Raw genomic sequence first — 12,149 nt, 5'->3', positions numbered from 1 at the left:
CCCTTTGAAAACCATAAGCGTACGACTGTTCAATTATCTGAATCAAATTTAGAAATAGATGTCATCAATGCTATTAAAGAATTTGTTCAACCTAAAATTAAAACTGGTTTATTAATCAATCCACCATTGGCTATGTATAAGATAATTCCAATAATACAGAAAACCTTTAAAAATTCGTCAATGATACTCAATTTAGTTAAAACAGAAGTAGAAAATGTTCGAGAATATTTAAGGCAGCAACAAATTATAGACAAGTACCATGATGGCAAGACAAACCACCGCGGTATCAATGAATGCTTTCTTGCTTTATCTCGAAAATTTTACTGGCCTAAAATGCGAGAGCATATTTCAAAATTTATTAACGACTGTGCAGTATGCGGACAGGCTAAGTATGACCGTAATCCAATCCGACAGCAATTTCAAGTAGTTCCACCACCCAGTAAACCTTTTGAGCTTGTGCACTTAGACCTCTTAAGTGTAGAAAGCTGTAAGTTTCTGACAATAGTCGACTCTTTCTCCAAATATGCTCAAGCATATTTCTTAGGAGACAGCACGGCAGTCAGTGTAGTTCAAGCATTACTTAAATTTAGTACGCATCATGGAAATCCTTTAACTGTAGTTACTGACAACGGTCCGGAATTTAACAATCAACTTATATCTGAGTTCTTCAAACTTCATAAAATCCAGCATCATAAGGTCGCACCACATACTCCTAACGAAAATGGTATCGTTGAAAGATTTCACTTAACACTCTTAGAACACCTTCGTATCTTTAGAATCAGTCAAAAGGATGAATCAGTAAGGAACCTGATACCTTATGCTCTTCTAGCCTACAATAGCAGTATTCATAGTTTCACAAAATGCAGACCAATCGAAATAGTAACTGGACATTTTGACCCACGCGACCCACTCGACATAGACCTCACGACACATGTCTTACAGCAGTACATACAGGATCATAAAAATAGAATGAAAATTACATATAACCTTATCCACGAATCCTGTAGTAGTCTACGCAGAGATTTAACTAATAGTCGTAATAGAACTAGAGAGCCCGAAGCAAATTATTCCCCAGAACAACAAGTTTTTGTTAGAAACCCTGTTGCCTCTCGTCAAAAGGCAGCTCCCCGCTATACTCAGGATGTAGTTGTGGCAAATCTCCCAATCCACATCTACACTAGAAGAAAACGAGGCCCAATCGCGAAGTCAAGACTAAAGAGAGTTCCTAACACTGCCCAATTGTTGCAGGATCCTCTTTATAATCAATCTACTTCTGCAGCCAGTGGTAATGATCCAACATGATAGAGTTAGGATATTATAGTGTTAGGATATTATAGTGTTAGGTTAGTATTATGTAAGAAATGATATCATTTTGTTTTTCATAGTTTAAAAATTTCCTGTTAGTTTAACCTAAGTATATTATGTATTAATTTCCCATTACCACATACGCATCATGATATCCTTGTCACTTATTATCCATTCCTTGCTTGAACGAATACAGGTACATAGAGGCTGAATGCTCGAAGACCAGCAAAGGTTATCTATATTATAATATGCCGATATACGAAGCTTATAGATTTACACTTACCCAGAATAGAAGAAGACATAGCCATCCAAGTTATAGTTTTACCTAAAGAAGAATCCTTTGACTCAAGACCATCCATTATGAATAATTGAAGTCCACAAAACTGGATCACCTACATGATGCAAGTGCAAAGGTTTCATCTCAAACGCCTATCACTCTACCTCCAAGTACGGACCATGGAGTTATTTATCACACAATCATTACCATACGCCATATTAATTGGAACCTGCAGACTGAATATGATCATTACAGTTTATCAGAAAATACATCGCACGAAGAACTTGCAGTTAAGAAACATAACCAAAATTCAGAGTTCTTCATCCGATGACCTTCCGGCGCAATTCACAGCCAAGGTGTTCCATATGCGCCGATCTGATGGGGGAGGTGTTACGCAGGCGAAGCCAGCGGCTGATACATAGTGAGCCAGCGCAACATGCATTCCCATTCCCACGTACGAATACGACCCGTATAGCTGACGCGGCGTAATACCAGAACCCGCGCGATGTGGGAATCGTAATATTAAGTTAGAATATTCTCATCCGTAGAGATAAGCACTAGTTTTTAGTCTTTTCATTTAAATGTAACTTTGAATATAATTATTATAAGGATATTATCGCCGACTAGTTTTCTTCCATCCACCTCCTGCGAGCCTAAACATTACTCGCTTTGATTTATTTAGCTGGCACATCAATAAAAAATATTGTCGATAAATAAACTATGGCTGTTGTAATATTGTCATAGTTGACAACCCTACAAATGCTGTCGGCCTTATGCAAGTACAGCAGTAACCAGTCTGTTTTGCTCCGTTGCCTACGTCGCAGTTTTCCACCCGTTCAGAATTCTCGAAGATGTTCAACTTTTAGTGCAGTGTTGTTCAAACAAGTGTTCAAAACGTTTTGATCATTGTCATATAGACTGTGTAAGTGATCCGTATAATTTTGCCTTTATTTTCTTACGACAGAAGTCCAAAAATAACTTTAAGGTATTTTATTTCATGAAATGAAAATCATGAATATAAAATTATATTAAAAATCCCGTGTTTTATAGTGTTTTTTATTTAGGATCTTTGTTGTTGTATTCAAAACTTTTCATAATAATTAGTTCTTACTAAAGACTGTTAAGTTTTTTGTTAATTTAACTTTCCATTGGGGCCGATTCTCTTGTACACAATCTCTAAACTAAACTAAATTAGAAGGTCTAAATCTAGTGCTTTCCTTTTCCGCAAGCAACATTATGATAGGGATAGCAATAGGTTTAGACGTGCCATTTTAGTTTAGTTTAGAGATTGTGTACAACGGAATTAGCCACAATGTCGATTGTGAAAATATCTTATCTCTTAGAGACGTGTTTACAAGTAGTGCCGCCACTTTACGCTTTTTTGGTCAGTATAAGAAAAATCTTGAAATGAAATCTTTTAGCTTGTTGTAAATTATCTTACTTTACTTATTAGATAAGTACAAATATCGTATAAAATGTTATATTTTCCTTCCTCAAGAGAATTTAATACCTACAACCTTGGCATGATAACTGATAAGGCTATTGATTCTTAAAAAAATCGGTCAAGTTTGTGTCAGAAGACTTGTAAGGTAGCCATGCTAGTTGCTAAAAACTTTGTATTATACTTGATTTAAAAAAAAAACCGGTCGGAAACTAGAATTTTTCATTAACTATTTGTTGTTATAGCGGCAATGTAAATACACACCCTGTGATAATTTCTACTCTATATATTACGGTTCATGAGACAGCCTGCTGACAATCAAACAGAAGGACGGACAGCGGCGGCTTAGTAATAGGTTGGAACCCTTCGGGTACAGAAGCCTGAAAAACACGTCAAATGTTTATGACGTCGCATTTCGTTATTTCACACATGCTTCCAAGTCCCTAGTTCCCAATCATGCAAGCCCACTAGTCGCTAGACCCTAGTTAGGTTCCCAAAGCGTGCCTTTTGACGTTTGAGAGTTGCTGATTTGATTACCTTGGCAACAAGTGTCGGAGGAATCTAGCTCTGTGGTCGGCATCATCCCTGTTGTAAACTAGCGACCACCCGCAATTTAGCTCGCATTTAATTCGTATACCGTAGGAATTTTATTCCTTGTCTACTCCCTTCGGCGGTGTTCCCTTTAGATTACAACATGGGATTATTCAAGGGGCGGACCAACAAATTCCTAAAAGGCATGCAACGCATCGGCGGTTCCTCTGGTGCTGCAAATGTTCATGGGCGGCGGTAATCACTTAACATCAGGTGGACCCGCCTTTGTCGTTTGCTCGCTATCTCTATTTAAAAAATATATAAAGGAAACCTTTGTTCAAAATTTAAGCATGTTAGGTCTAAAGTTTGGTGTTGATGAATCAGTCAGTGAGTGAATCAGGACTTCTCATTTTATAATAGGTACATAAGGTAGATAAGGTCCTAAGAGTCCCAAATAGACCTAGAAGTAAGGGACATAATATTATTTATACCCAGAAGGTTTGCACGTCCGTGTCGGCGCCTGGGAGGTCTTCAAAGACTGTTTTGATGACAATTATTATTCTATTTTGGTACATACCTACCTACTTAAGCAGTCATTAAAATTCTTGTAGACGATAAAAGTATGAGTCGTTCTAATTAGGCATGGCAAGGCGTTCGCATGTTTTTTTTGTAATTTATTCATTCGAAACGAACATCACAATAGAATCTTTAACCACCTGTGCAATTATAGTTAATCACTAATGTGTGCTAATGTTTGGTTTTTCCTATTATTTTCAATGCGTTTCTTCTAAATTAACATTTATTTAATAGCTGCAACTAATCTTCTTCTATATATAAATATGAGTCGCTGAATGTGTTGCTGATCGCAAATCTCGAGAACAGCTGAACCGATTTCGCTATTTCTTTTTTTATAATATTCCTTGAAGTGCGAGGATGGTTCTTACGGAGAGGAAAATTTAAAAAATTGCCTGAAAAAGAATCGACTGTTGGCGGTACGAAGTTCGCAGGGCAGCTAGTGCAAAATAGAGTTTTCTAGTTAGACCAGTTTTAGGTAAAACCGGATGTACCTACATGAATAATAATAATAATATTATCATTATATAATATGCATCTACCTTTTTATGTCATGAAATAAGCAGATAAATCGGAGACATCAATTTGACATTAATTTCAACCATTAGATAAATATTATGCCCACGAATTCATTCACGTAGTTTCATATTTTTCATTATTTTTTTGATGCTGTGGGTGGCATTTAAATAATATAATACGATGCCATTTTTTCATTGAGTTTTGTGTACATCTTTTTAGGGTTCCGTACCTGAAGGTAGCCAACGGGAAAGCCTCCGCTGTCCGTCCGTGTCTGTCAGCGGGCTGTAACAGGCTGGTAGTGTGTGTAGTGGTGTGTAGTGATTTAAAAAAATATTTTAGTCGTAGGCTTCAAATATCGAATCGGCCTTTTCGTTGGCACGGCCAAAGAATTTGCAAGTACTACTACGTAGTACAACGGCACATTTTTGACACTGTTTGTTAGTTTTGATGTAGAGCGTAGCGAAACCAATAATTATTAATCCATGGTTTTGATTTTAAGGCATGATTTTTGTAGATGTTTATTGTGTTCAATATGTGTTGGATCAACAACTATTTCTATTCTACCTAAATTATTATATTTTAGGTATTTACTATTTACTTTCTTGCCGTTTGTAGACAAAGTATTCTTTTCCACAGAGAGCATCGTGAATAGAATATCATCTTTTCTCTATATAAAAATTAATCGCTAAATGTGTTGCTGATCGCAAATCTCGAGAACAGCAGAACCGATTTCGCTAATTCTTTTTTCATAATATTCCTTGAAATACCTATGAGGATGGTTCTTACGGAGAGAAAAATATTAAAAAAATCCTGAAAAAGAATCGACTGTTAGGCGGTACGAAGTTCGCCGGGCCGGCTAGTTATGTATATTTTTAGCATTTAGAGATTATGTACAACCGAATTAACACCTAATTGCTAATCGTTTCCACTTCACGTTTCCAATACCTTTGTTTGTCGCTCGTGACTCGTGACCTCAGTTCGCAATGGTGACCTCAGCCCTTGTTTTACGTTAGTCGCACGGGGACAACGACTTTATTTGCAATTGTTGATTGTTTAAACTCATTTTATTAAGGCATTTTAACTGAGTGTTTATACAATGTTAATGTACGAGTCTACGTGTGACTAAACCTGTGAAACCTTCCAAGGTAGATTTTCATTTTAAACCTACCTGTCAAATTGTATATTTTATAGGTAGATAGATATCTATTTATTTTGAGGGACGTCTGTCATAATTATTATGGCCTATGGCTACGACAGTGCAGCTACGACAGTACGTTTTCCTTTTGAGGTACGGAACCCTAATTAAAAATAAAACTCATCGATTGACTTATCCTTAACTGTAAATTCCTTGTAGTTATCAGTTGGTTATCTATTTTAACTATATTGAAATAAAATTGCAGTTTTAAATTGAGTATTGTTATCGTTGATGTAAGGGTCAGTCCAAATTATTATTGTTAAGGTCAACTACTCTCTCGTCTCGCCTTGCGTTATCTGTGCTCCGAAAGAAAAAAACAACTTATTTGTAAAGTAAACTGCCGGATGTTAGTATCATCATCATTATCATATCAACCCAACGCAGGCCCACTATTGGGCACAGTAGGGCGATTGTCTAAAACCTGCATCAATCATTATTACAATCTCAATTGTTCTGAATTTTTGCGATTCTTCTTGCAACAATGCATTGTGGCCAATAGTGAGCGAGCATTAACCAATCAGAGATGATTGCGATCGTGACATTGTAGCTGTCAAACAACCGCGGTAGGGCCACCGGTCTCCTCTTAGAGTGACAAAGGTTTTGGCCACCACGCTGACCAAGTGCGGGCTTACACCGATTGCCATTTCGACTTGTCGCGTACTATAGGTATATTAGAGCAGATATAGAGATAAACATAGACACAAAGTCATATTCTCAGTTATCTACCTAAAGTAAGACATTGTATTGTAATTTGTAAGTACCATTTGACACGGTAGATCTTGTCTTATCAAACATTTAAAAAACGTGATTAGGCTACCATTTGGCAGTCTCCTCAACTGATGTAATATAAAATGAATATCGGCCAAGTGCGAGTTGGACTCGCACACTAAGGATTCCGTACCATCGTACAAGAAAAAACACTTTAATTTTTTAATTTCATGGTGGCCGTTTTGTAATTTTTATTATTTGTTGTTATAGATAGCGGCGGCAGCAATTTTCACTTCGTATGTTTTTAAAATCAAAATCAATATATTTTTTATTCAATTAAACTTTTACAATTAGGTACTTAGGTAGGTAATACCTACCACTGGAAAGAAAAAAATCCAAGTTTTTAAAAGTTGTAACTTTTCTCTCTGTAGATTTCACAATTTGAAAAACAAAACTAAGTACCTACCTACTCTACCTAATTCAAATCTAAATATATAAAAGGAAAAGGTGACTGACTGACTGATTGACTGACTGACTGATCAACGCGAAATTTGGCATGCATATAGTCATTATGACGTAGGCATAGGCTAAGAAAGGATTTTTGAAAATTCAACCCCTAAGGGGGTGAAATAGGGGTTTAAAATTTGTTCAGTCCACGCGGACGAAGTTGCGAACATAAGCCAGTTTTTATTAATAAGTAGGTACGTGGATTACTCAATACGAACATATTAAAACGTGGATCAAAACTATTTATATTTAAATTATCTTAAAGGCATATCAATATCAGTATGGAGATTGAAGTCTTGCACAAGTTAATATTTAAGATAGTTAGTAAGTAATCAATATCCTCACTATTATCAAGTATTGCGTATATTATTGAATTATCCTTATCAGCAATAGATCGGTTCAATTATTATTATCTGTATTGTTACAGTTATCGTTGTTGTAATATATTTGGAGATAACGGTTTCACTTTTACTTATTTTTAGGGTTCCGTACCTCAAAAGGAAAAACGGAACCCTTATAGGATCACTTTGTTGTCTGTCTGTCGGTCTGTAGAATGTACAAGTAAAGCCCTTTCATATGATACCCCACTTGGTATGATAATCTTACTTTGAAAGTTGAAAATAGCAATATTTGTTCACGAACACATTTTAATTTTTTTCTTGTGATGTAACCACAAACTCACGGTTTTCAGAATTTTTCCCGAATGTCAGCTATAAGACCTACCTACCTGCCAAATTTCATGATTCTAGGTCAACGGGAAGTACCTTGTAGGTTTCTTGACAGACAGACAGACAGACAACAAAGTGATCCTATAAGGGTTCCGTTTTTCCTTTTGAGGTACGGAACCCTAAAAAGAACCAATTCAGAAAATGTTCGAGGTTTTTTCCTCTAACTTGGTATACCTACAATCATTTACTTCGACGCATTGTCTATACAAATTATTACTTGTTTGTTCTTTATGCACAGTGAATAATATTTGAAGAGTTTTGTCACCTTCAAGTTTTTGTATAAAGTACTTTGTGAATAAGATCCGCTTGAAATATTTTAAAACCGGTCTTACAAGTAAACAACTCAACTTGCATAACATTAATATAAGTAATTTTAGTTAGCGATGTTCTAAATCAAATATCACTCTTCTAAATTTCCCATTGAAAATTTTCATAATACTTACGTGGGTATGGTAAAAGAGATTCAGTATCTACAGAGATAGGTAAATAAATAAATAAATAATCATAATGATTTATATGCAAGAATGTTTGTACAAGAAAGATGGAAATTACACTATAATCAGAGGCCATAACATTCTACTAAATTAATAGTGTGCAAATATTTTTGAGTGACAATTTTTAAAATAATAAATAGTCAGTGAACCACCATAATAAACCATCATAATATTGTATACTTACAGTAATAACTGACAGTAATAAGCACTAGAGTTTAAATGTAGGCGATTCAGTCATACAGAATGCAATCAGCGTGGTTAATTGAGTTCGTTCCCATTCCGAGTTTACTTAGTGCCAAGCGATATTGCAAGTGTTTTTATGGCTTCTCTAAAATAATGGACAAAGTAATTTTACAATGACTGAATGCTATAAGTTGTCTATAAGTTAGTTATTTCTTGGGCGAATCTACCAAAATCAATCATTCTTCATCAAACCAGAATTTGCAATACTTTGTGTAATCATATAACATACTATCTCCCTCGTCCCGGCTTCGCTTGAGTGAAATTTTTGAAAATCAGGTAAGGGGTAGAATTTCCTATAATTCTAAAAGACGTAGGTACGTTCGCTTTTGCACAACAACCCTTACAAATTTCATAGACAAAACTTGAACATGACGGACTTATAAACCTGAACCCCCTAACCTTAACACCCTTGGGGACGCCTTAGTGCGGAAATGCAACCCAGGAAGAAAGAAGAAGAACAACTCTCTTGGGGGTAGAACGTCTAAAAATCATGAAATACGTCTTATTTCATTTTTAACCAAAGGCCCAAATACCAAAAAAAAATCATAGAAATAACTTGAAAAATAACAGATTTTCATACAAACTTTCATACCCTTTTTAACCCCCTTAGGGATTGAATTTCCAAGTATCTTTTCTAAGTGGGCGCTTGCCCCATACGTCATAAAAAAGGAACCTACTGACAAAATTTTAAGTTTATGACCCCAACGGTTTGGCTGTGCGTTGATAGATCAGTCAGTCAGGACACGTCGTTTATATGTATAGATTATTATGTTATTTGAATAACAATCATTTAGGAGGAAAATCAAACCATTGTAATATAGCTAGCTCTTAGGTATCTTCACAAGATTTTTTATGTCTAGATAATAATGATTGCATAACAAAATACCGGTTGTTGTTGCATAAGTTATCTTGACATCTTATTCAGATGATTTGCCGAAGCATCGATAATGTACCTATCTTATTCCATTTTTGTATCATTCTCCTGTGTAAAATGTTTTTTTCTCTCATTTCAGAGTCGGTAACACGCCGCAAGATGTCGAGCGGAGGAGCCACCGGACCCTTGCTGTACGCCGTCTTTGCGGCCGTACTCGGAATGCTCCAGTTTGGATTCAATACGGGAGTCATTAACGCACCGAGGAAATTCATAGAAAATTTTATCAAAGAAAATTACGAAGTCAACTCCGGTACCGTATTCGGTGTTATTGTCAGCATATTCGCCATCGGAGGAATGATTGGATGCCCGCTGGCGAGTTGGATCGCAGACAAACGAGGTCGTAAATTCGCTTTACTCGCGAACGCTGCGTTTGGCGTGGTCGGAGCAGTTTTCATGGGCTTTAGCAAAGTTTCATCGTCACTCGCGATGTTGATTATCGGCAGATTTCTAATCGGAATCAACTGCGGTTTTGCTACAACCGCTTCTCCCACATACGTGTCAGAAGTAGCACCTGTGAGGTTACGCGGTGCGTTCGGAACGGTTAACCAGTTGGCTGTAGCTTTCGGATTAGTCGGAGGGCAGATTTTAGGCATCGATGTCGTACTGGGAAGTAACGATGGTTGGCCCTGGCTGCTCGGCTTGGCCGTTATACCATCGGCAGTTCAATGCGTGATGATACCGTTTGCGCCAGAATCTCCCCGATACCTTTTACTCGTACAGCGTGATGAAGAACAAGCGCGAAGCGTTTTAACGAAAATTAGAGGAACATCTGAAATCGATGACGAAATCAAGGATATGCACGATGAGGATCGAGCAGAGAAACAGGAGGAGAAATTTACCATTTTAGACTTAATCCGCATTAAGTCACTGCGTACACCGCTAATCATTGGCATCGTTATGCACCTTTCGCAGCAGCTCGGAGGAATTAATGCCGTCCTATACTACTCGTCAACAATCTTCATCAACACTGGACTGATTGAAAGAGATGCGCGATTAGCTTCCATTGGTGTCGGAAGCATGTTGTTTATAATGGCTCTAGTTTCGATACCGTTGATGGATCGCCTCGGCAGAAGAACGCTGCAGTTGTGTGGCCTCGGTGGCATGACGCTGTTTTCTGTACTGATGACAATAGCATTCTTCACATACGAAAATAATACGACAATGAGCGTGTTTGCTGTTATATTTACATTAATGTACGTGGGATTCTTCGGCGTCGGCCCCAGCTCCATTCCTTGGATGATCCTATCAGAGTTGTTCGGTCAGGGCGCTCGAAGTGCCGCTGTCAGTGTCGGAGCTCTCATCAACTGGTTCGCCAACTTTATTGTTGGTCTTTCGTTCATTCCTTTGTCAACTTTACTAGGCAACTTTGTGTTCTTACCATTTACGATACTTTTGATTATATTTTTCGCATTTACTTATTTCAAATTGCCTGAAACCAAAAACAGGACAATCGAGGAAGTGACGGCTCTGTTCAAAAAATAGTTTTGGCTCGAATAGTTAGACTTAAGCTAGGTACATTCCTTAGATGTAAGTAAATCTACCTAATAACGCAATAAGCGATCACTACAAATTGTGATAGTTACTGTATTATCTCGTTATATTATATAAACACTTGAGACAACTTTGTAGGACCTCATTATTTACTCATCGAAATCGTTCGTCTTCGATTTCGGAGAGCAATTCAAGCTAGGAAGACTGAAAACCTTACGTACGTTAAATCTATTTTATTACTCTAACGATGTACTTATTACCTTGGAATAATAAATTAAACGTAATATTTAAGGGCGATTTTATCATATAAAGAATTATAAAACACGTATAGTACATAATATCTTGCCTTTAGTATTTTAACGTCGATCTTCGTAACGTATTTTCATGATTTTCGTGTGATATTTTTGCTATAATTTATCGTTTTGAGGACCAAGATTTTAGTTTTAATCACATTGTTCCAGAGTAGTGTTTAAGGGATATTTTGTTTATTGTTTTAAGTTAATTTTGAAGCATTTTATTTTGACGCTCATTCGTTTTGATATTTTCTTAAAAGTTTTACAGTGCCTTAGCGTTTGAGCGGCTGAGATATAACGTATAACGCTGTCTTGTTTTAATCGTGTAAAGTCTGAGCAAAGTCAAAGTAGGTATGCTCTATGGATTTCAGCCTTGGACTTTGTACCCTTTATTACCAATCATGATATTACATTATCGAATTGTTCGTCTAAAATAATAGGTAACTGTTGCATCTATTAATCTGTAGTTTATTTTATAAATATGTAGTTGAATTTTTAAACTCTGTAGTTCACCGTCCTAGTGTATTTTCTATTTTAGTGCCAAGAACACCTACTTATATGATGGAAAATAAAACTGTTAAACTTAATGGAAAATGTTATATTTAAAGTAAGACCTGTAGAATATTGCACAATTTTTATACTAACTCGCAACGAAGGGGTTTTTAGGAATTCGTCTTTAATCCTGAACGTAAAATGTTTGAGTTAAAATACCCGTCTAATGTTTATATATGAACTTATGCAACATCTACCTAAGTACCAGGAAAATTAAACATGACTTAGGTATTTCCTAAAGACCCTTTTGATCGAAAAAAAAAACAGTATTCACTGTATGCTCACATATACTACCTAATACAATATGTTTATCTGTAAAGTTTAAACGCACTTAGCATATTTCCTTTTTTATGCAATT

At 36.3% G+C, this 12,149-nt stretch overlaps 1 protein-coding gene across 4 annotated transcripts in view; it reads left to right on the top strand.

The window, feature by feature from the left end:
* LOC117985971 (glucose transporter type 1-like) overlaps positions 1-12,073 on the top strand; it is a 28,745-nt gene extending 16,672 nt beyond the window's left edge. For 2 of the 4 annotated variants that reach the window (XM_034972773.2, XM_034972771.2), the window contains exon 2: positions 9,535-12,073. In XM_034972773.2, the coding sequence (XP_034828664.1) occupies positions 9,555-10,937 (1,383 nt within the window). In that variant the 5' untranslated portion in view covers positions 9,535-9,554 and the 3' untranslated portion in view covers positions 10,938-12,073. Of the gene's footprint in view, positions 1-2,356; positions 2,509-9,534 lie in introns of those variants that run through there. The other 2 variants (XM_034972772.2, XM_069501282.1) reach the window with 2 other exon arrangements.
* The last annotated feature ends 76 nt before the right edge of the window (positions 12,074-12,149 follow it).

This window comes from Maniola hyperantus, chromosome 10 (genome assembly GCF_902806685.2).
Source record: "Maniola hyperantus chromosome 10, iAphHyp1.2, whole genome shotgun sequence".
NCBI lineage: Eukaryota > Metazoa > Arthropoda > Insecta > Lepidoptera > Nymphalidae > Maniola > Maniola hyperantus.
This window is presented reverse-complemented; position numbering and strand designations above follow the sequence as displayed.